The sequence below is a fragment of the Podarcis gaigeae genome, assembly GCF_964106915.1.
Source record: "Podarcis gaigeae genome assembly, chromosome: 16".
In the NCBI taxonomy this organism is placed as follows: Eukaryota; Metazoa; Chordata; class Lepidosauria; order Squamata; family Lacertidae; genus Podarcis; species Podarcis gaigeae.
Window position 1 is genome coordinate 40,692,581 of NC_139693.1, and position 24,266 is coordinate 40,716,846.

The window sequence follows — 24,266 nt, forward strand, 5'->3', positions numbered from 1 at the left end:
GACACAGTTGATTCTTTCTCATAAGCCGTGGACCTAACCAGAATAACTCTTCTCCTGCTTTGCAGATTAGATGTTTGATTTTAGACTACATCATAAATGAGAAGTGTGAAGGGTTTCTAACCTCGGAATACATTCCATTCTTGAAGTTGCAGGAGATTCACCCTGGGAAACTTAAAAGCTTGGTAGAAAAACTTGTAGAAAAGAATAGGTAAGTGAGTGCAGAATTCTCAAGTTTCATTTTTCTTTGTGCTAGGAGGGCCTAATCCTACTCTTCTCCACAACTGTGCCAAAGGATGTTCCCAAGCCTTTGCTTATATGTGGAAGGGAGCGGTCTTGTTCATTTACAGTACCAGTGAACCACGTGTGCATCCAGTGTAAACAAGACACTGTAGCTCCGTTGTCGCTTCCTGGGCAAAGCAAGGGAGCAGCAGGCACACAGTGGAGGAGGAGGAAGCTGGTGGGCAGCTTGAGCACTCTTTCTCCCGAGGCAGATGATGGGCGTGGAGAAGGCCAGGAGCGAAAATAAGCATCAGGGAGCAGAGAGTGTATGCAATGCAGGAGGAGAGCAGGTGGAGAAGGAGCCAGCAATGGCAGAGACAGCAGTGGGTGGATCCACCGCCCCTCCAGAGGTCCAGATCTGCTGCCCCGCCTCCCTGGCATGCTATGCTTCGTGCAGTGGTTTGCCATGTACGACATATGCAACAAACGCTGCATTGGATTGTTATCTAAATGAATACATACCTCTTCCTGCACTCCCACTGCAAAAAAAACCTACAGGTATTGTAATTTTAGAAAACACTTGCCTCTCTTCTCTCAGTATGCACTTTTTCTTTTTTGCATAGTTCAAAAATATTGATTTGTTTTCGGCTAATGACTGCGTGTATATGTTTTATGCAGGATGGATGATGCAGCAGCCCTAATAAAAGGATATCTTAAAACATCTAGAACTCCTCTTCCAGAGGACAGGACATCTTCAGATGTTGTGAAGGTAATAAAAGTTTTGTTAAAAAAAAGTCAACCCACCATTAGTTCTCCTGAAACGCTTTCTATCTACAGTGGTGCCTCACAAGACGAAATTAATTCGTTCCGCAAGTTTTTTCTTCTTGCGAGTTTTTCGTCTTGCGAAGCACGGTTTCCCATAGGAATGCATTGAAAATCAATCAATGCGTTCCTATGGAGACCGCCCGGGGACAGAGGGGAAGCGGCGCGTGCCTTCCCCTCTGTCCCCGGACCTGTTTTAAAGCAAGGGAAGGGGCAGCGGGGAGAATCGCTTCTCCCCGTTGCCGCCCCTTGGTTCAAAAGGGGTCCGGGGAGAGAGGGGAAGGCGCGCTGCGCTTCCCCGCTCTCCCCGGAGCTTGCGGGGCAAGCTTCGTTTTGCGAAGCAAGCCCATAGGGAAATGCGTCTTGCGAAGCGGCTAAGAAAATGAAAAACTCCTTCGTCTAGCGAGTTTTTCGTCTTCCGAGGCGTTCGTCTTGCGGGGTACCACTGTATTGAGTTTTAAATTTGTGTCCTGACCTTTGTTTCAAAGGAGCCAAGAGCATCAACCAAAATGATTGAACAAAGTCTGAGAGCATCTTAGCTGAAACATGTTAGGCCATATTTTGTGTGCATCTGCAGGAAACAAAACTGCCAGTCTGAAAATTAAGATTCAGTAACTAATGAATTATCAACATTTTTATTATTATATCTATTTATAGCCTGCATTTTCTCCAGACCTGGCACAGAAAGTGGTTTACACAAATTAAAAGAACACAGATAAAAATGCAAAAAGCTAAAAATAGTTAAAAAGCAATTAAACAAATGTCTTTTATAATATGCTTTATCTTTTTGTATTTTATCTGTGTTGTTTTATGTAAGCCGCCTAACAGATGCAAATGTCTAATAGACATAGAATAACATACATACTTAAGGGATGTGGGTGGCGCTGTGGGTAAAACCTCAGCGCCCAGGGCTTGCCGATCGCATGGTCGGCGGTTCGAATCCCCGCGGCGGGGTGAGCTCCCGTCTTTCGGTCCCAGCTCCTGTCCACCTAGCAGTTCAAAAGCACCCCTAAGTGCAAGTAGATAAATAGGTACCGCTTTATAGCGGGAAGGTAAACGGCGTTTCCGTGTGCTCCGCTGGTGCTGGCTCGCCAGAGCAGCTTCGTCACGCTGGCCACGTGATCCGGAAGTGTCTCCGGACAGCGCTGGCCCCCGGCCTCTTAAGTGAGATGGGTGCACAACCCTAGAGTCGGACACAACTGGCCCGTACGGGCAGGGGTACCTTTACCTTTACCTTAACATACATACTTAGTACACATTCTGTTTCTTATAGAAAACTGAGTGGCTGGTAATTTCTTTTTCTTCCCTCAGATGTACTTCAACGAGCTGGCGTAGAAGTCTTGTCATTCATATATATGCAGAAAGCCGTTTATGAGGTCTCATTATCCTGTATAGCTATGCTTTTTGCATTTTACTTGGCTCTGTATTTAATTTGCACCAAAAATTCACTAAAAATAACTGTTATAAATCTTGTTTGAGATTTCTCTGCTTATGAAGAGAGAAACTTTGCCTAAAATCAAGGCAGCGCTAAGTTTCAGGGAATTACTGCATCCTTGTTGCACTTTGAAATTATTTGCAAATCCTATGATACTTTGATATCAAGACTGTTTTTAAACTGCTTTTATTCCAGTGCAGATAAATCTGACATTAAACCCCAACATGGCAACCACAGTGTTTTGTCACGAGCCTGATACAAGCTATGGGGTATTTCACCCACCCAAGTAATTCCACTGTCATTTCAAGATGGCAGAGTCAACTTTCCCCCAAGCCCTACCCCCTGGGCACTGCTCAACATACCACCAGACATCTCTGCAGCAGCAGTTCCAAGCTTCAGGCTGTTGTTTGGTGCAGCAACAGTGCACAAGGCCTTGCGCTGGATGGAATTAAAATATGGACTTGTACTTTTTCAGGTTTTGTGAGGCTTCTCCCTTAGCTATTGAAAAAATATAGTTGCCTCTCTTTTCTCCTGGTTTTCAATCCATTGGCTTGAGGAACCACTGAAATACAGTGGTACCTCGGGTTACTTATGCTTCAGGTTACATCCGCTTCAGGTTACAGACTCCGCTAACCCAGAAATAGTACCTCGGGTTAAGAACTTCAGGATGAGAACAGAAATCGTGCGGTGGCAGCATGGCAGCAGCAGGAGGCCCCATTAGCTAAAGTGGTACCTCAGGTTAAGAACAGTTTCAGATTAAGAACGGACCTCCAGAACAAATAAAGTACATAACCAGAGGTACAACTGTCCACTCAGTAGAATTTAATTTTCTGTCTAATATGTGAGACTTTGTTATTGCCTGCACATAAGGGTAGATTTGCAGTGGATTTAAGAGCACCTCCACCTTGCTTGGAAAAAGCCTTGCACTTCAAGGATGGCAAGCAAACGAGATGCGTTCTCCACTGCTACAAGACACTATGACATATGTGGTCAGGCCTCAGATTTTCAGCTCTTCTAAGGCCCCCTTGCTTGGCCAGATCAGCCTGGAAACTTTCAGGCTCAGGTGACGTTTATCCCAATATTGCTTTCTACCTGTCCTGTACATTCGTCCCCCAGTATCATGGTTTCTTCAACTAGGATAGAGAGCCAAATAAGTTATTCTCAGCAAAGGAATCCCAGCCCAAAACAGCCCCAACCTCAAGGAAGAAGACAGAAACAGAAAGCTTAAGTGAGACCAATTCTTAGGTTCTTATATTGCTGGACAATGAGCCCATTTGGATGGGGTGAGAGAGGCCACTTCCAACATCTCTCTGCTCCACACTGAATAAATTTAGGTTGCCATTTCTATGCTATTTAACGTAATTCTTTCTCTTTTGGAGGGATACTCACAGCCAAGAATAGACTCCAAAATGGCCACATGGCTGAGGTCCCCCCCCCCCCCCAGTGTGCAATTAAGCATCTGGAAGATTCAAGAAATTCGTAACATGACTAGCTCCCTTTCTGGTGCATTCATCCACTGAGTGTAAAAGAAGAGAGGATGGAGACCTCTTTCAAGTTAATGTCCTGAGTCCTGCTTCTAGCAGCAATCAGACATGGAGCTGCAGTGATATCAGAGGAGAAGCTGGTTCAGGGCTCAGAGCTGCTGCTGGACGTAGGGTGAACCCCCCCCCACCTGAGCTGTTGGACAGGAGCCTCCCAGACTACCAGGGTCTATAAGGACCAGAGCCCTTCCCGCCACCCATGACCAGTCTGGCAATGCCAGGGCTTTTTCAGAAGGGAGGCTGCAGTGTGCCAGCCTTCAGGCCACAGGTTGGCTGCTCTTCAAGGTTGAAGGCTCTCAAAGCAGGGGAGCCTGGTGCCAGAGGCATCCAAGGTGTCTGTCTGTCTGCCTTTCTGCTCCCAACCTTTGCTGCAGCAAGCTGCTCCCTCAGTGCTTCCCTCAGCCCAGCAACCTTTGACCAGACATGCCTCTTTTTCTGTGGGATCCCAGTCTGGGATCAGAACATGACAAAAACTGTATTTCAGATGTATTTCAAGTTAGACAATAAAACTGTATTGAAGGGAGGGGGGTTAAACAGACATTTGTACACTTTTGTTACAAAACTGTAGAGCTACAATTTGTTGTAAAATCACTTTTTGGTCGGCAAACATTGCAAAATCTTTGTGTGCAATTACTGTGTATTTACAGGCTTCCTGTTAGTGATTTTCAATTATTATTATTATTATTTAGACAATAACATCACACACTCAACATAGGACATGGCTTAAGATAAATATATTAGTAAATAAATATTCTGAGAACATCTTTCCATAAAGGAAATGTGCTGCTATACATATACAGAATGTACACAAATTGTTTCCTAGCCTTAGAAACATTAAAAATAGTAATGGAGAAAGAGCCCTTTAACCATATTACAAATCTTTACAGTACATTTTATACAAAACTGTTTTAAGTGCTACAGAAGTTTCATTTTCTTAAAAAAGTTTTTTTTTAAATAGTGCCTCATGAGCCCATCTAAATGGCAACAATTAATTAAATTGGAAGGCATTTTGGATTAAAAACATCTATTGTACTGACCATTACAAAACCTTTGTCATGAAGCTCTAGGACAGGGAAATGAAGACACGCAGCAGGCAGAAACTGGAAGCACCCTTGTTGCTGGGGGTGAGGAGCAAGCGAGGAGAGAGACTTTCTAACCCAGCTCTTCAGGTCCAACTGCAAAGTGTCCAAGGCACGCAAACTCCACAGAGGAGCCTGTTCCTGCCTTCTGATCCTGAGACTGAGCTCAGGGCTGGGAAACCTGCTGTTGGGATTACACCCTCTCCTCGCCCCTGACCTCTGGCTGTCCTGGCTGGGGATGATGGAAGAAGCAGGAGACCAACAACATCAGCAGGAGGCCACAAGCGCCCCATAACCAGGGTGCTTACCTGTTGCCACTTTCTGAGTGGTTCCCCGCATTGTCACACACAGGTGGGATCTTCACCTGTGCAGAAAGCATTTGGGAAGGGCTTAGGAGAGCTTGCAGCCCCTGCTCTCAAGCAGGGAAGCTCCATGGCCACTGCACACCTCCGGCCTCTCCTGCCATTCCTTGGAGCAAGCCACAGCCCCGATATAAGAGCCTGGCCTTCATTCAACAGGGAAGGAAAGTGGGTGCAGAGGTGCATAGATGGCCACTCCAAAGTGTTCTGGTTCCTCCCGGAATGAAACTTGGCTGGTTCTGCGGCCTAGTCTCAGGGGTGAGCTCAGAGAGGGTGCATCCTGTGAAGGGCACTTCATATCTGTAGGCAGGCATCCTGAGAGGAGATGATGCCCCTGTCACGCAAGTCAGGCGATGAGGCCCTTAGGGAGAGGCTCCATTGCCATCAACAATAGATTGCCATCAACCAGTACCCAAGTATAAAGAGAAGGTCGGATTCTGGAGTGAGTCCTGAAGATTGATCTAAAATGAGGATCAACATAGAATGTTCCAGAAAGGAAAAGGCCACTTCCGATAAACACCAAGGCAAGACATCAGACCAACTAATCATTGCTCAAGTGGGGCAGGCAAGCTCACTGGACTTTGTAGCATGCCCTTTGTCCGATGAGGGTTAGCTTTCAGTTACCCAAAGTTGCCAATGTAGACTTCCCCCACAGAAAAGCAAATCTCAATTACCGGTAGAACATGAGAGACTTAATCTCATGGTCATGTGTTAGAGGCCCACATTAGGCAAACATTCCTGCATTGCAGGAGGTTGGACTAGATGAAGAGCAAAAAGTAATCAACTCCCAGGCTCTGGAGGATCGGAAATTGGCCTGAATACCCCAGGGGGGTTTTCAAGTTTGTCTCTGAAATGCAAATAAGTGGTCCAAACAAGCCTGGAATGGCTTAAACATGCTCAGGTTGGACACTGAGCAGAAAAGATCTGTTCGTTGTCTGGTGCTTTGAGCCTTAATTCTGTGTATCCTTCATAGCTTGGGAGCTGAAACACTGCTAGAAGACAGATGCCAGATTGTCAGACCTCATGGACAAGATTCTAAGAAAGTGCTAGTGACAGAAATCAGTGCAAGACAGAAAAGTGGGTAACAACCACTGAACCTGTTTAAGGGTAGTAGAAGGCACTCAAAATGGATCTACCCAATGACTGCTAAGGATCAGAGGCACTGCCTTAGCATTGCTAGGAAACAAAGGGAAGTGTGAAAAATGGAGGCTAGAGTTTGGCATCAGATGCTGACACCCAGCACATCATTAGCATGCAGACTGTTAAAACTTCTGGTACTAAGCTGCCGGCTGGGTAGTGTGTTATGGTTCTGGACAGTTAAGAGTTAGCACTCCAGGAGAGTTCTTATCAACTGGGTGCATTGCCCACATGACCCAGGCATGTTCCTTTGATCTGTGCTCTGTGGGGGCTGAGCTCTCTCTGGAGAGCAGTCTGTCTGAGAATGTGAGCAAGGTAGTTTCGTTTTTGTTAGAGGCAGAAGCTGCAAGCATGCAGCTAGATTCTGCAGGTTTTTCTTTTCTGTTTGTTATGCTTCTAAATAGTGTTAGAATAGAAGCACTGGTGTCGAGCTGAGTTATCTAAGACACCACGTTGACACAGACAAGCCATTTTACTCTGCGAATGAACTCTGCTATTATCCGGCAACTGAGGAGAGTGGCAGCGCGCGAGTGCAAGCGTGTGGGTGCCACTGGAGTTTGTCGTAGTGGCAATAAATCAAATTTATTGCAGGGCCGTTGCAGCAGACTCAGTGTGTCAAAGGATTAACAACCCACAAACTTTAACATAGTGAAATGAATTCACATCTTCTCCCATCTCATAGATATTAATCATTCAGAAATGACCCAGGTACCAAGACTGCAGAATTCATTTAAGTTCTAGAGCAGGGACCAGATCTTCTGCTGTTTGCAGAAGTCCACAAGATTATCTACACAGGTGTGCTGGGTTCCAAGGCCCAAGCTAGATCATTCCCACAAACCAGTAATGTTTGCTAGATATGCATCTAGGCTACAAACTGCCCTTATGCAAGATGCATCTGTATGGTTCCTGGTATGCACTGAGATGCCATCTATAAAGGTACAAGATCCAGACAATGTCCTTTGTGTTAAAGCATCTATACTGCATGTGCTGGACACAAAGTCTGTGTGTCCAGGCACCCAGGGGGTTAGTATACCAAGACCACAAGCAACCTGTAGTGGGAATAAATCTGTATCTCTGCCTGGTACGAAGACTTGGATGAAATGCCAGGACTCCATTATCATCCATTCAGAGAGACAAGAAGGTGCCTGCATTTAAACCACATGCCTCAAGTACAAAGAGGAAACCAGAGTGTCCTAGGTATCAAGATTGTCTGTACTGAGGATGCTCGTTACTGAGGATTGATCAGAGTGTGAGGCTGGCTGCACATGTGTTTCAGCACTAAGTTGAGGAGGGTGGATATGGAAGTCTTAGTCATCACTGGAAATGATGACACACTGGCTCTAGGTTGCCCAAAGGACGAGTTGTGAATGGAAGTGTCTGAGTATCCAAAAAAACCAGATTGCTGGGCCGACTGCAGAGGCAAAAACAGAGGTTGGAACCGATCATTGTGCAGTTTTGGGGATATGACAGCTCTTGCTATCAGCCTTGTGCCATTTTGAGCTCAAACACTGCTGGCCCCAGTCGGTATCATCACAAAACTTGGGGATTGACAAACCTGGCAGCACTTGGATGGGATACAAACAGGAGTTGAGGAAACAGCCTTCAGCAAGATGGTCACCCAACATAGAGAACTGTGGCTGGGCATGGGCCACAACAGGGTTCAGCCTGAGCGCCATGTTCCCTTCTGAAAAACCTTCCTGAGATGGACCTCAGCGGAGCACATTTCTGTCAGGCACAGGGGGTGTTCCCACTTGAAAGTGGCACCCTGTAAGGTGCAGAAGCCACAATTTTGGACATTAAAAATGAAGGCAAAAGTATGGATTCCTGCATTGCAAGGGGGTTGGACTAGATGACCCTGAGGGTCCTTTCCAACTCTCTAATTCTATGAAAGCAGATAGAAACTGAGGTACTCAAAAAGGAAAGTTTCCAAATTCAGTTCCTTCTCTCCTTTCTCGCTTTGGATGACACACATAACTTCAATGACAGGAAATAAAGTGAAATGAAATATATTTTGAGGATAAATATTTGTAAAGAGAGAGGGAGGGAGGGAGGGAGTTTTGCTTGAAAAGAAACTGAGGAGAAAGTGGAGGCCCCTGACTTGAGGGGTCCCCTCACTCTGGAACAGGGCTGCAAGCTCTTCTAGGCTCCAGAATGCTGCTGTGTGGTTGCAGATCCCGCCTACGTCACAGCACAGAGATCATAAGAGCACGAGGCAAGGAGGCCCATGGGCCAGGCCTTCACCTTGGCTTTGATCTCATATGCAGAAATCAAAACAGAACCCATTTTCCTTCCCTGTGCTCCCCTTGCACACACAAACACACGGCTGAGGGACTGCAGCTCACCAGGGAACTTCACTTGGTGAACGTGTACAATGCTGAGTTAATAATTACTGACGGGTAAAACACTAGGGTCTGTTTGTTTAACCTAGAACAGGTTAAGAGCTCTTTGAAATTTATACTATTCAAGCTTTCTTTTTATTTTCATGAGCTGGGCACAAATGGAGAGGTTAGGTACCTTTCTGAATCACACAGTGCCATTGGTTTTAGTAAATTAAACTGAGGCTGGGGCAGGGAGAGAGTTCTAGGCACATTCCATTAAGAAAACATTAAACACCCTCCTCCCACAATCCACATTTTGGACACAGTTTAGCAAAATGTCCATCACAGACATCACAGAGAAGATAGAAGCAGCCCGCATACAGCATGCATCCACAGACCCCCGCCCACGCAGACCAGGTGCCCTTTGGAATCATGCCTAGGGGAGACAGAAGCCATTGTTTCCACAGGAAACGATTAACAATTGGAAGCAAGTGACAACATGCATCAACAGAAAAAGAGGGAGGGATCTCTGCCTGCCGGGGCATGAGCGCAGGCAGGCAGGCACAAGGCACGGGCCTCAGAGCAGTGGCAGCAACCATCTCTGCAGCAGCGGACACAAGGCAGGGCTTAGGTCCAGCCTTAACCAACACACCCCTAGGAAGAGCAGCACCAGGCTCCCGCATCATCCCCAAAAGCCCTTTCCTGTTTCAGCAGAGCCCCTGAGATTACTGCAGCAGGTGTGCTCCTTGGAAACATTCATTGGTCCCCCGACCCCTCATCTTCTGGGGGCAGGTGAAGCTATGCTCCAGAACGCTCCTGACTGCTGCCCCCAACTCCTTGACTGGTGCTGGACTGGCTGTGAGGAGGAAGGGGCACTCCGCAGCCAGCCTGCTTTCCCTGCCCCCTCGCAGCCATCCTCATTGCTGCCACTCCTTTGGACTTCTTTTGCTTCAAGGTGCCATTTGCTTTCTAAGGCAGGCCCAGATGATCTCTGCAGGCAGCGGGGCTTGATGGCCCTCTCTGGGCTCCTGCCCAGCTGCAGGAGGTGGCAGAAGTGGCACGGTGGCTTAGAGGCTGCAATGCACACTGCGGAAGGTGCCTTCTCCAGTTGACCACTTCAATGGGTGAGCAAAAGCTAAAGACAATTGTGAAGTCCAGCAGAGATCGCGAGGCACAAAGACAGGCTCCTGCTCTCATTAGTCACCAACCTGGCCTGGGCCTGGAGGATCACAGCCTGAAAAGACAAAGGAAGTGCCTCGAGTAGGCAGCCACAGGGGAGGGCTTCCACAGCAACTACAAGCGGCTGAAATGTAGCAACCCTCAGTTTAGCCAAATCTGCTTCCCTGGAAGCCCCACACCCTGTGCAGTAGTGTCCGTTCCTGCTTGGGACCTTGCCATGGGTTCTGTGCTCCTGCATGCACAAAGGCAGGTGTCAAAGTGACACGCCACCCCACCCCACCGCCCCACGGCCAGCACACTCCCAGCAGGGCGAGGTATGAGCCTGGCAGGCTGCTCTGCCCAACGTCCAGCAGGAACACATTTCAGAGTTCACCATCCCTCATGAAGCATCTATGCAGATTAAAGAGCTGGTGTCCCACCTACAACACCTTTCCTGCACACCTGCTGGAGCTGCTGACTTACCCACCATCTGGGTGCCTCCTGCTGCTGCCGCCACCACAGCTGCCTCGGGACAGCTCAGGAGGGGGCTGGAAAAGAGCCCCAGGGCTTCCCCTTGCAGTAAGTCCCCCGGCTGATCCTGCAACAGCTCTCTGTGGGTCTCCCCTGGAGCCAGGCAGAGTTGGTTTGCGGCTGCTGTTCCACGTGGCTCCTCCCAAGAGCGGCTGCTGCCTCCGTGGCAATCCGTGTGAGGCAGGGGCAGCTCACAGTCCCGGTCCTCGGGAATTATGGAGATGCGCTGACCCAGGTCACATCCCCCCACGTAGCAGCCTGGCAAGGCAGAGGAGTCCTCTGGGCACGGCGTGTACTGCACATTGACAGCATAGTCCTCGGCGGCATAGCAGCCAGGCTGAGTCAGGCAGCTGTTGCTGGCCACCTGCTTCTCTTCATAGAAGCAACAGGGCACAGCCTCGCATGTCCCCCCCTCTGTCCTAATACTGTACAGATCTTGGCTTCTTCCTGCCTGCGGCTCTCGCCCAGAGCCACACCCTGCCCAAAGAGGCGGCCCAAGAAGCAGCATGCTGCACTCAGCTGCCCTGCCCAGCGACTCCCGGGGTGCAGGAGGGGCCTCAAAGCAGCAGGCGCAAGCTGGCTCCCGGAGTCCTCTGCAGGTCCGGCTGGCTCCCCCCGCCAGGCCCTCTAGCCCTCCCCCCTCGGGGATGGTGCCTGGAGGCTCCCGGTGCTCTAGCGAGGAATTGCTGCTGTAGTTCATCTCCAGGCTGCAGTTGGAGAGCTGGTCCCCTGCAGAAGTGGCCAGCACAGGCAGGCAGTCGCCGTCCACCACGTTTGGAGCAGGGGGCCCTTCCAGAAGAACCACGGTCCCTCTGCTTGCCCCACCCACCTCGCCCCCCCGACAGGGACTTTTGCTGCGGTAGATGTACGGGTCATAGTCACTGCTCAGGGAGCTGCGGAAGGTGGAGCAGCTCCCATAGACTCCCTGGTTGCTGACCTCGGTGCAGTCCACCATGGAGTCGCTGGAGGAGCAATGGCAGGGGCCCGAGCTGCTGCCGCTGCTGCTGCTGCTGTCGCTCCCAGGGCCATCGGCCAGGTAGCCGCTGCAGACGGAGCGGTGGCCGTGGTAGCAGCTGAAACTGGAGGTGCTGCCGCTCTCCAGGCGGGAGGAAGGCGCAACGTGGACCACAGGGGCGAAGAGCCTGCTGCTGCCGCCCCCACCGCCCACAGGCTGGAAGGCACGCGAGGGGCCCTTGGCAGCGACGCCCAGGGGCAGCTGTCCGTTCTGCTCTGGGTAGCTAAGGCCTTGGAAATAGTAGTGCTGGAACATGGTCTCGTACTGGGAGAAGCAAGCTGGCTTGGAGAAGTGGTGGCTGCTGAACTTGGGCCTTCGGAAGGTGTGAATGGCTGGGTAGGCCCTGTGCTCCACCCCGCACTGGTGTGCGTTCAGAGCATGGTCCAAGTGGATGGGCTGGTAGCTCCGGAGGAAGGCCGGGGCCTCCCCGTGCCGGTCCACTGTCAGGACGGTAATAGGGTTCCCGTGGGGGTCCATGCTGGTTCGTGTGGGGTAAGTGGTGACCTGGCTGGCTCTGTGCACTCGGCCCGGGTAATGGACGGGCAGGATCATGCGCTGCTGGTGCTGACGGCTGCGCATCTGATTGGCAAGGTCGTCGCACACCTGGCCGGTGGCACCCTTCTTTTGCTCTGTGCAGAAAGATGAAAGACGAGTCAGAGAAAGCTATTGCAGCCCATCAGACCCCGCTACAGACCACCCAAAGAACTCCAGGGGGGGGGGAGACTTCAACAAAGATGTCCTACCATGCTGGAAGGTGCATTTCCCCTCCCGTTCCAGCTCTACTCCCAAGTATTTGTCCATTTAGCCTTCCATGGAGATGAGAGCAAGAGCCATCTCCCTTGGTGGGCAGGAATGGACCTCATCTTCCTCTTCCCCTGGGACACGTGCAGTGCTACAGAACACGGCAGGTGCCTGGACTCACCAATGATGTTGTGGCGGCAATGCGGGCAGGTGTGGTGCTGCAAAAGCCACGGGTCCACACACTTCCTGTGGAACCGATGAGCGCAGGGAATGACACGCAGCTCCTGTGGAAGCAAACGAGAGCTGAAGGGCTGGAAGCAGCCATGGGTGGGGCCTTTGTCTAGCTGGCTTCTGGCTCATTCAGAGCAGCTCAGAGATGGGGCTGGATGCGGCTTCTCAAACCAGGACCAGGCACACATCCTGGCAAGCTCAGGTGACAGGGAGATGCTCAGCCAGGTGCCCCATCAAAGGGCAGCAAATGGCATGAATAGGGCCCAGAGCCCCTTTTCCTTGCAGAACAAGCCCCCCCCCCCCATGCAGCCAGGAAGACTCTTGTGTTGCAACAGATGCCAGAGGCTCTCTTGTCCCAGCACACTCCTCAAAACAGCCACCAACAGCAACAGGGAGGCCAGCTGCCTTGCTAGAAGCTTCTGATGAAAAGCAGCGCAGAAAGTGTTAACACCCTAGATCAGGGGTAGGCAAACTAAGGCCCGGGGGCCGGATCCGGCCCAATCGCCTTCTCAATCTGGCCCATGTACGGTCTGGGAATCAGCGTGTTTTTACATGAGTAGAACGTGTCCTTTTATTTTAAATGCATCCCTGGGTTATTTGTGGGGCCTGCCTGGTGTTTTCGTATGAGTAGAACGTGTGCTTTTTCTATGGCAAAGAAAGGCCACCTGCTCTCTTTCTCACCTCCCCATCCAGGTACTTCTCCAGGCAAATGGCGCAGTCAGAGGTGGAGCTGCTGCTCAGCGTGTCCAGGGCACCGCAGCTGCCTTGGCTGGGCCCTTTCAGCTTAGACTTGAACTTCCGTGTCTCCATCTTCTCAAGGGCCTGCACAGCAAGCCTGTTCATGGAATTCTGCAAGAGGAGAAAGACAAGGGCATTCCTGGGAAGCAGAAGCAGAAGCGGGGCAGCCCCACAGTGGCAGCAGCCCCCGTTCACTCAACCCCTGCATCACATTCTCAGCGCCGGGGTCAGGCCCAGGGGTGAAGCAATGGCTGGGGGTCTCCCCAGGGATGACACATGCCGTGAAGGGGGTGGGAATGGACCTATCTCCTCCTTTCCACCGGGCCACAGTATGGACTTCCTCCAGATGTTAACGGAATCACAGAATGGTACAGATGGAAGGCACCCCCCAAGGGCCATCGCAACTAATCTCACGCTGCTGAGCCCCAGTTCCCCTCAGCAGCAGCTCATATGGCCAACGGCCAGAGACAATGGGGATCTGAGGCCAACATCGGGGGGGGGGTGGAGCCGTTCCCCACCTCAAAGTAGCACAATGCAGGGCCTGTTGCCTGCAGAGAGCCCATCCTGAAGCATGGAGGATCTGGGCAACACCCCTCCCGGCACCGTGAGCCCCCACTGGTTGCATTTGCACTTGGGGCAAGCCTCCCTCCCTCCCTCCCTCCACATTTAGGATGGCACTGACTGGCACTCACTGAGGATCCACATGCCATGAGGCTGTCACTGTCAGCAACTCAGGCATGGCTGCCAATGGGACCCTCCAGGAAATGCAAGAGCAAAAGCAATGGACATTAGCACGTCAGGAAGGCTTTGAAATTACTACAAATGCATTTGCCAACAATGCCATAAACCTGCCTGTGCTAATTAAACCAACTCTCAAAACATAACCTAGGACATTTCCAAACTACATTGACCAGCCAAACGAAAGCAGAGGTGATCCTTTGAGGCCGCCTTCAGTTCCCAAGCCAGAAGAGGAGCCACTTTTCTTTTCACCCAGAGACTGTTTACCCCAGGGGTCTTGAGCAACCCTGCATGTTTCTACCCGCTCCCTCCAGAAGGTGCCTTTTCCCCTCTTCCCTTTTAAATCCCTCACCTTCTCCAGCTCTTTTTGTCTCTTTGCAGCCTGCTTTCCCACTGCAGGAGCCTCCATCAGGACAGGACTGGTGCTTCGGGCTTTGTTGAAATGGCTGCTGGTGGTCATGGCAAGGAGGAAGCCAAGAACTCCCGCCTGGGCACCCAAGAATCAGGGCAGACTCTCGGCCCACCTCACAAAGCCAGAGGCAGCAGTAGGGCAGGTCTGCCCAGAAGGCCCCTCACACCCCAAGGCCAGAGGAGGCCAAAGCATTTCTTGCCAGGAAGCTGTCTGCTGCCCCCTTTCCAGAGCAGCCCCTCTTCTCCAGAGGAAGTGGAACCTCCAGAGGAACCTTCCCAGCAACACACGGCTAGAGGCCCAGGCAGCTCGCTCTTACCTGGCTCCGGCGCTGCTTCAGTTTGATCTTGACCAGAAGAACAAGGCACACGAGAGAGACCACCACGAAAAAGGCCAAGAAAATCCCCATGTCGAAGTATTCGGTAGGTTGCTTAGAAGAAAAATCAGGGAGAGGAGGAGGCAAGAAATGGACAAAGATCAGTAGGGTTAGCTTTTTTCCAGCTCAATGGCATACACCTTTTGGATACATTCAAAGCAGGCAGAGATTTTTCAGCTGGCAGCAGCAGCTAACATGTTGAACTAAACTGGAACGGTTAAAGTTTGAGGTAGGCCACACCCAAAAGACTCCAAAAGGAATCCCGAGGTTTCAGAGTTTGCTGAAAGCTTTCATAAGAAATTCTCCAGGGTTTGTGCATGCACAGAACCTGTTTCCTATTCCTCTGACAAGTGTGTGTTTGCTGTTTGCAAAGATTTGTCCCTGGCTGGAAGTGAGCTGAATGCCAGGTGAAACCCCACCTCAGAGACCTGGTTCACAATCCTTGCCTGCAATGTGCCTTGGGCACAAAAGGTCCGGGTTCAATTCCTGACAACTTCAGGTAGCACTGGGAAAGATCTGTGGCTTGAAGAATCGCAGAGAAGCTCACTGCTCGGCAGCGTCAATGATACTAAACTAGATAGACCAAAGGTCTGACTCTGCATAAAATAGTTCTCTGTGCTCTCACTCTGTGAAAGGGAATTCTACATCCCAAAGCCTGGTGCTAATTCAGTCCATTTCTGTTCTGTGATGCATCAAGAGTTGAAATCAGCACCCTTCCCTATTACTAAAATCTCTGAGCAAACATTTTCATGACTGAATCAAGCCAGCTTTAGAAGAAGGCTTTCACATATGAAAGCCTCAACTTTTCATTGGGAAGTGATTTGCTCCTGTGAGATTAGTTTTCATGGAAAGGCACTTTCAAAGACCCCCCCCCCCCAATACAAGGACTTTGCCCATTCACTCAAGTGCCTTTTGAGCAACCATCACCCACCTGCCCACCAAGACCCAACCCCCCTGCCCAGCCTCCTACTAGGAATTGCTATGTCCAGCTCCACAAGCCTCTGTCTGAGCTGGCGACTCTTTCTTCCACTAGCTACTGGCTTCAGGGCATCCGCTGGTAACTGTGCCCTCTTCATTTGGAGGTGACAAGACTTCTTTCCCATGCAGCTGTTAACTGCAAGAGCCACGAGAAAGCAATTGCTTGGATTTCATTAGGCTCTTCTGAAGGCAGGGGAGGGTTTGGCTGCTTTTAACTGTCTAGTACTAAGAGGTGAAAGTCCCTGAAGAATGTTTACTCAACCCAAACATGTTTCTAGAAGCGCAGGCTTCACTCCAACCAGCCGGAAGTGATATCTGTATGCTCAGCCTTCCCCTGGAGCGAGGCAGAGTGCCACTGGGTCAGAATCTTACAGCTCAGCTTCGCCAAGAAATCCCTAAAAATGACCTTAACAAACTACACACTTTCAGCTCCATTTGCAAAAAAGAGGAAGTGAGAAAAGAGGCAGAATTCTAACTTAAGAAGACCAGCCCTCCACCGATGCCATGAGGTCAGTGGGTCCTTGGGGGAGCCTGATCAGCCCCTGGACCAAGAGGCGAGAGCCAAACAACCAGAAAAGGGAGCAGGGAGAAAGAAAGATGGAGGAGGTGTTCTGGAGCATGCTGCAGTCTATTCAACTGGGGGAGGGAATTATATTTTAATCTGAAGATTAATTTCCTAAACATTTCTATTATTTTTTCTTAACTTAAGGTTAAATACTAAGATCCCAGCTAGGCTTGCAGGGCTATGCCCACCAGTTAGCAGGCTGCAATAAAGAAGGGGAGCAGCCCACAGAAAGCCCCTGACAGGGGCCTGCCGGGTCGCCTTACCGGGGGAGGCCGGTGCTGAATCCTGGCACGGGCAACCTTCTGCTTGTTGACAATGTTCATCAATTTGACAGCATCTGCTCCTTTCACATACACAATGGGCCTTTTCAGGGGGTCTTCCAAGCCCTGGTTCAACTAGAACAAAATGGCGAAAGGTTAAGCTACTCCCCGCAAATCAACCTTTCTCTGGCAAAGAAGCAGATTGCAGGCTCACCAGGAAACACCAGTCCCCCATCAGCAGAGGACCAACAACTGTACAAACAAATGATGAGCACCCTCCCTTTTCACAATACAAACACACTTGATACTGCATACCTGGTCAATTGCATCTGGGTTCTCAGATACGTCAAAGATGACAGCTGTGGCCCCTCTTTGAACTGCCCGCTTGGCCTACAGGAAGTGGAGAGGGAAAGACGGAGGGAGAGTCAGAAAGAGAATCAACTCAAGCCCCTTAGTTGGTCTTTAAGGTGCTACTGGAAGGATTTTTTTTTGTTTCAACTCAAGCCCCGCTTGCCTTCCCAGCCTGTCAACAGCAGCTCAAGGAGGAGGAAAAACTCCCCTCCCAAGAAAGGCAGCTCCTTGCACTGGCCACAAGAGGCAGATAGGTAGCCGTGTTGGTCTGCCATAGTCAAAACAAAAAAAATTCCTTCCAGTAGCACCTTAAAGACCAACTAAGTCAGTTCTTGGTATGTGTGTGCATGCACACGAAAGCTCATATCAAGAACTAACTTAGTTGGTCTTTAAGGTGCTACTGGAAGGAATTTTTTTTGTTTTGGCCACAAGAGGTCAGCCATGAGCTGGACAAGCCTCCACTTGATGCCCCAAAGCCTTGGGCAGATCATCTCCAGTGGCAGGAACTGCCCCTCAAATCCCATGTCATCCGACACAAAGGCTACAAAGGCCACTGCTCTTCAAAGGAAAACTCAACCCTCTGCAGTGCTGCATGCAGTCTTTCCCTTCCTCTCCGGCCTTTTCTGTAGTTTTGACCACACAAACTGTGCCCAACAACCTCATCCTTGTCCACCCCCTCCTGTATGGGCACAGTAGCCTAACCTACTTGGAGGGGGGGGTGCAAAAAGGAGATCTCAAAGCACATCATTCTCAGAGCCCCTGCTCATAAAACAACACCGGCACCCCCCCCCTCTTCAACTCTTTGGGTCTGCTGCTGGAACAGCCCAGGGCAGTTATGCGAAGGCTGATGCCACCCCAACGACAGCTCCTCTGTTGAGTAAGAAGGGAAGCCAGGATCACACACACACACACCCACCCGGCTTGAGAGCCCCCACCCCAGAGCGAGAGATTAGGGTGGCTTGCCCAGGCGGGGAGGCTCCACTCCTGCATTCCAGTGTGCTCCGCACTCCACAGCTTCGCTGCAACTTGGCCTGACCTTCCAGGTTTCCCTGGCAGGAGATCAAAGCAGAGAAGCCACAAACACACCACAGAATGCAGAGTCCTCCTCCCTCCCTCCCTCCCTCTTCCATTTCCTCCTCTGCTCTGCTCTCAGGCAAGCTTTGAAGCCACAGGAGCAGCAGCAGCAGCAGCAGCATGGAGCAGGCTGGAGCCTCAGCCTCCTCCATGCAACTTGGGGCAGGAGGGATCTCCGCCAGCCCACCACCTGCTGGGGGGGGCGGGGTGACGGGACTACACAGGTGGCTGCCTGCCTGCCTGCCTGCCTGCCCCACGCAAGAAGGAAGAATAGGAAGAGGTGAAGGCCTTCCCCCTGCCCTCCCTGGCAGGGTAACTGAAGTGCAAAGAGGCCTTTGATAGCCCCCCCCCCAGCTGAATCCCCGGGAGGGGAGGGGAGAGCTAGAAAGACAGGCAAGTGGTGGTCCTCCACCTTCCATCCCTCCTCTGCCTGCAGCCCAGGGCTCCCTGTGGATGGGCTGTGTGTGGACACCCCTCTAAAGAGGACCTGGGTTGGCCAGCCTTCAAACAGAGGTGCTTGGAAAACTGCCTTCCCCAGGCCTTTGGAGTATCCTGGACCCCAAATAAGTGAGAGCAGAGGAGGGGGTGCTTGCGGCCCCAGGGCTACTGACTCATGGTCAGGATTCCCTTTCTGCTTTTATACCAGGGGCAGCAGCAGTTCTTAGAGCAGCATTTCCAGAGTTTTCCCTCAGCTCGCATGAGATACCTGCCACCTGGTACAAGACACGAGCCTTGGAAGGAATGCCATCCATTTCTGCTGCTGCTGCTGCTGCTGCTGCTGCTTCGGGCGAAGGAGATTCCCTGGCAACCTCCAGAGCAGCACTGGGGGGGGGGGGGCAGCTTGGCAGGTTTTTGCTCCAGGTCCAAAAAAGGAAAGGGGGGCAGTTGCACCCTGGGCTGCCCGCCATGCGCACGGATGGGCTGGACGAAAGTGGTACCCTCTTTTCAAAGGCAGAATCTGGTCCCCCAAATGCTGCACGGACAAGGAGGAGGAGAGAGGAGGAGAAAAAGAACAAGGGAGCCGGCAGTGATGAGTCTAAGGCGGCTCCTCCTCCTCCTCCTCAGCGCCAATTTCACTGGCAGCTTTGTGAGCAAGGCTCAGTGCTGACACCTGAGCAAGGCTTCATCTTGAAAGCAGGATCAGGCCACCTTAAACAGCCATTGCTTCCTGGAAACTGCAGCTTCTTTAGGGTGCTGAGAGTTATTAGAACACCCCTATTCCCCTCTCAGAGCTACAACTCCCAGAGTTTTATTTTATTATATTTATTTATTAAATTTGTATTCCACCCTTCATCTGAAGATCACAGGGCAGTACACAACCTAAACATGCAAAATGAGAAGACAAAATGCACACCAAAACATCAACAACACAACACAACAATGCACACCAAAACAACAACAACAAACCCTGGGAAGAGGGACCATAGCTCTGTGAGGGGACTAAGGTGAATAGGGCTGTGTGTGAATCTGAACTTATTCTGTAGTTTATTACTATGGATCATGGCATAGGGAAGAAAAATGGCATAACTCTAATATGACAGGAGATGCTCCATGAGGACCTGGGTACAAGTCTGATCTCAAAACACGTCTAGAAGGCATTCAGGAAGCATCCTGAGCTCCTTCCACCTTGCATAAAGGTCAACTCATGTAAAATTAGTTGTCATTGCAGTCTCTTCACCACCTGAATGGGGGCCATCAAGATAATGGCTAACACAACTTGAAGTCAGAGAGCAGACAAAAGATAACCAGTTCAGTCACAGCCCTCTAGGATGATTTTATTTCAAGCACTAAATTTGGAAGGTGAGTGAGGTGAAGCTGGGCAGGAACTCTGGACAACAGGATTATTGGAAATTGTATAAATTGCTCATCTCAAGCCCCCCCCCCCACTGGGATGCCTTGACCAAGGTCAGCTGGCTCCCCCAGACCCACAGAGGACCTTCATGCAGTGATCCCACGGAAGAACAGGGATCCTCTTCCTCCCCTCCCTTTCCATTTCTTAACTTAGGAGCAGTGTGGGTTCTGTTTGTTGCCAGAACTGTCACGCTCATGTTCCTACAGACTTTTGAAAAAAATGGAATAATCTTCCACTCTTCAGATCAAGGTGTGGGTACATTGTAGGATTTCCTGGCTGCTTAAACTGTAATTTTGCTGTCTGAAGCAGCTTTATAGGCGTCTCCCACTTACCTGCATTCAACTCGCAGGCACCAGGAAATAGTGAAATCAATCAATTTAAACTGCAAAAATGGTGTGAAAAGAGCAGCAAAACAGCTAGCAATCCCAGGAGCCTTTGCAACTGCAATCCCTCTGCCCCAGAGCCATAGCTAGGAGATCTTGCGCCCCTGGCAGAACCGTACAGATTGTGCCCCCTAGCGACGGACAAATTGGCTCTTCTTTTCACCTCTCCTCCAACCCCTCCTTCACCCATTCAATTCCTCACGCACTTCACCTTGTAATGAATTTTTTCACAGAAAACCCAATATTTAATTTATTATTTCTTAATAAAAGGTTTCCACAAAGAAAATGACATTTTTATGTGAGTTGAGAGGGTTTTTAAAATGTAATTCAGTTGTAAAACAATACAGATAGGTCTAAAAGAAACATACAAACAATAACATACAAACTGATTTGTTCCACAATGATAATTTTACATTATAATACCATATTTTAAAAAATCTGGGAGAGGAGATCCCAGCAAACTTTAGGGGTGCCAAAATTATCAATCTCTTTAAAAAAGATGACAGAACGGATTGCAGAAACTATTTTTTTTTTTAAAAAAATTATTGAGTTTTCACATTTTATATAAACATAACAAACACACAAAGACACAGACAAACATGTACAATTTCAAATTCTTACTTTCATAACCACATTCTCTGACTTCCCCGCATCCCCCCTTCATGCATCCTAGTTCCAGTAGTTAGTTCAGCAAGTTCTTATCTCTTTTCTTTACAATATTAGTATCATTTTTTTAAACTTAGTTCTTCTTAATTATCCAATTTTAACTTATACAGATCCATTATAATCATTACATCCTTTCCAAAGGTCGACCTAAATTCCCTTCCAACAATTTCTCAATTATCATATTAATTACTGAACATAATAACTTGACATAAAAATCATAACCTTATATTGCTTTTAAATTCAAAAGAGAAAAAAGAAAAAGAAAAAAAAAGAGAACTCTCACCCCCCCTCTTTCCAGGTTTCGATCCCCCAAAGAGGTGTCCATAATATCAGTTCTTAGCCTGGATTTCTCACGTCCGAGGCCTTCAAATCTCTACCAGTCGCTCTTCGTCGGTTTTGTTGGTAATCTTTTATGTTGGCCATCAAGTCTCGAAGGAGCTCTATCCCAATACGGATTGCAGAAACTATTGAGGCATCTCTTTATTGGCTGCGGCCGGCAAAATTATTGCAAGGATCTTAGCAAACCGTCTCCTAACAAGGCGACCCGCCCTGAATCCCAAAGTGGTTTTAGATCTTCTAGGGGGACAGTGGACGTGATTTTCACTGCTTGACAGCTTCAAGAAAAATGCAGAGAGCAAAACCAACCCTTTTATATGGCATTTATTGACCTAAGGCCTTCAACACTAAGGCCTTCAACACAATGCCCTGTGAACTGTCCTGAAAATTGGCTGCCCAGATAAATTTGCGAACATCATTCGGCTCCTCCATGATAATATGACAGCAACAATCGCAGATAACAATGGCTCCCAAAGTGAACCATTCACAGTGGGATCAGGTGTTAAACAGGGTTGTGTTATCGCCCCAACTATATTCATTACAGTGGTATCTCTGGTTACAAACTTACTTCATTCCGGAGGTCCATTCTTAACCTGAAACCATTCTTAATCTGACGTACCACTTTAGCTAATGGGGCCTTCCGCTGCTGCCGCGCCACCATGGCACGATTTCTGTTCTCATCCTGAGGTAAAGTTCTTAACCTGAGGTGCTACTTCCGGGTTAGCGGAGTCTGTAACCTGAAGTGTTTGTAAACCGAGGTACCACTGTGTTTTCATTGCCATGATCCTACAATTTGTCGATGGGAGACTCCCCTCTGGAGTAGAAATCATATATCGAACAAATGGAAAACTCTTTAATCTGAGCAGGCTGAAAGCAAAGAGTAAGGTAACTTCAGTCAGAGAGCTTCAGCATGCTGATGACAACGCAGTGTGCGCACACTTAGAGAATGACCTCCAAACTATCCTAAGTATCTTCGCAGAAGCTTACGAAAAGCTTGGCTATCGCTCAACACCCAAAAAACCAAAGTGCTGCACCAACAAGCACAAAACAATCCCTCTGCAGCACCACAAATCCAACTCAATGGTGTGATGCTGGAAAATGTCGATCACTTCTCCTACCTGGGCAGTTATCTTTCCACAAGGGCCGACACTGATGCCGAAATCAGAATTATGAACTTTGTTTGGACTGATTTGGACATTAACACAGTAGCAAGAAGATGATCAGAATCCCCCTTCGGATCTTGAAATATGGGTCCCCTCAACAAAATTTAAAATTCGGCTTTGTAATTCGGAATTTATGTGATGTGATGTGATTTGATTTGATTTGATTTGATTGGCCGGTTAATAAAAATTATTAAAAAAAAAAGACACTGATGCCGAAATCCAACATCGCCTAAGCAGAGTGCGGAGTGTTTGAGGACTGGGACATTGGCAGGGAAACCAAAATGCTTGTTTACAAAGCTCTTGTACTACCAACCTTACTGTATGCTTGTGAAACATGAACTACTTATAAACGCCATCTCCAACTCCTCAAAAGATTCCATCAACAGTGTCTCCGAAAATGTTTACACATCACTTGGGAAGAGAGGCGAACTAATGCCAGTGTACTGGAAGAAGCAAAGCTCACCAGTGTCAAAGCAATTATTCTTCAACATCAACTTCACTGCACTGGTCATGTTGTGTGGAAGCCTGATTATCGTCTTCCAAAGCAACTACCCTATACCAAACTTAAAAATGGAAAGCGTAATGCCGGTGGTCAACACAAAAAGTTTAATGACTGTCTCAAGGCAAATCTTAAAAAATGGAGTATAAACACCGACAATTGGGAAACACTGGCCTGCAAGCGCTCCAGTTGGAGAACAGCCTTGACCAAAGGTGTCATGGGCTTTGAAGATGCTCGAACTCAGGACGCAAGGGAGAAACGTGCTAAGAGGAAGGCGCACTTGGCAAATCTTCACCATGATGAACTCCTGCCCGGAAACCTCTGTCCCCACTGTGGAAGGATGTGTGGATCCAGAACTGGCCTCCACAGTCACTTACTGTGTTAAAACCGTGTATATGGAAAACAATCTTACTCGGCTACGAGGGATTGTCGAAGAAGAAGAAAATATGATGTAAAATGGCCTGAGGGGGCCCAGTGCTCCCAGGCTGCAACTCTGCAGATGGTCACCTTAACTCAGCCAAGGCTTCAGGGAACTGAAAGAGACAACATGAAAGCCTTGCCCAGGTTTGCTCCTCCTTGGGGCTCGAATGAGGAGAGGGAGCAAGGACAAGAAAGGAAAGGAAAAAGGGAAAGAAAGGGAAAGGGGAAAAAGGAAAGATGAGACAGTTTCTCCAGCCAAGCCGGAAAAAGTGTCTTTCCTGTAAGAGCAGAGGCAGGCAATTAGAGAGGATCCTTAACTTCGCACACAAGAGAGAGAGAGAAAGAGTACAGGAGCAGAGCAGAAATAGGAGAAATACAGGGCAAACTGTCCTGTATTGAATCAACACAGGACACAACTTTGAAATAAGGAACAATCCTATATTAAACAGGACAGGTGGCAAACCCCTTTGATAATTCTCAATGGAAAGTTCAGTTCTCATTACAGTGGTACCTCGGGTTACAGACGCTTCAGGTTAGAGACTCCGCTAACCCAGAAATAGTACCTCGGGTTAAGAACTTTACCTCAGGATGAGAACAGAAATCGTGTGGCGGCGGCGGCAGCGGGAGGCCCCATTAGCTAAAGTGGTGCTTCAGGTTTTTCAGGTTAAGAACAGCCCTCCAGAACGAATTAAGTTCTTAACCCGAGGTACCACTGTACCGGTAATTGGTGGAGAACAGTTTTTTGAAAAACAAACAAACAAAATGTTGTTATTTGTAAAATTTATATCTTGAAGCAACTCTCTAAGCTATGTGGACCCTGTTGCTTATTCCTGAGTGGTGGTGACCTGGCCTTCTGTCTCAAAAGTCCTACC

At 49.2% G+C, this 24,266-nt stretch overlaps 2 protein-coding genes and 1 long non-coding RNA gene across 6 annotated transcripts in view; 1 reads left to right on the forward strand and 2 right to left on the reverse strand.

Moving 5' to 3' along the window:
- Positions 1-2,712, forward strand: part of KNTC1 (kinetochore associated 1) — a 95,768-nt gene extending 93,056 nt beyond the window's left edge. For 2 of the 3 annotated variants that reach the window (XM_083717844.1, XM_083717846.1), the window contains 3 exons: positions 66-208; positions 898-1,058; positions 1,497-1,629. In XM_083717844.1, coding sequence (XP_083573970.1) covers positions 66-208; positions 898-1,058; positions 1,497-1,558 — 366 coding nt within the window. In that variant the 3' untranslated portion in view covers positions 1,559-1,629. Of the gene's footprint in view, positions 1-65; positions 209-897; positions 1,059-1,496; positions 1,630-2,352 lie in introns of those variants that run through there. The other variant, XM_083717845.1, reaches the window with a different exon arrangement.
- A 1,794-nt stretch (positions 2,713-4,506) lies between these two features.
- LOC310834395 overlaps positions 4,507-24,266 on the reverse strand; it is a 128,178-nt gene continuing 108,418 nt past the window's right edge. The window contains exon 2 of the long non-coding RNA XR_014559239.1: positions 4,507-6,684. This is a non-coding gene — a long non-coding RNA (uncharacterized lncRNA). The remainder of the gene's footprint in view (positions 6,685-24,266) is intronic.
- The window catches only part of ZNRF3 (zinc and ring finger 3), a 74,709-nt gene continuing 54,949 nt past the window's right edge, over positions 4,507-24,266 (reverse strand). The window contains exons 3-9 of one of the 2 annotated variants that reach the window (XM_083717851.1): positions 16,966-17,040; positions 16,654-16,785; positions 14,791-14,901; positions 13,268-13,435; positions 12,537-12,639; positions 10,552-12,243; positions 4,507-10,144 (exon numbers count right to left, since the gene is read on the reverse strand). In XM_083717851.1, coding sequence (XP_083573977.1) covers positions 10,107-10,144; positions 10,552-12,243; positions 12,537-12,639; positions 13,268-13,435; positions 14,791-14,901; positions 16,654-16,785; positions 16,966-17,040 — 2,319 coding nt within the window. In that variant the 3' untranslated portion in view covers positions 4,507-10,106. Of the gene's footprint in view, positions 12,244-12,536; positions 12,640-13,267; positions 13,436-14,790; positions 14,902-16,653; positions 16,786-16,965; positions 17,041-24,266 lie in introns of both variants that reach the window. The other variant, XM_083717850.1, reaches the window with a different exon arrangement.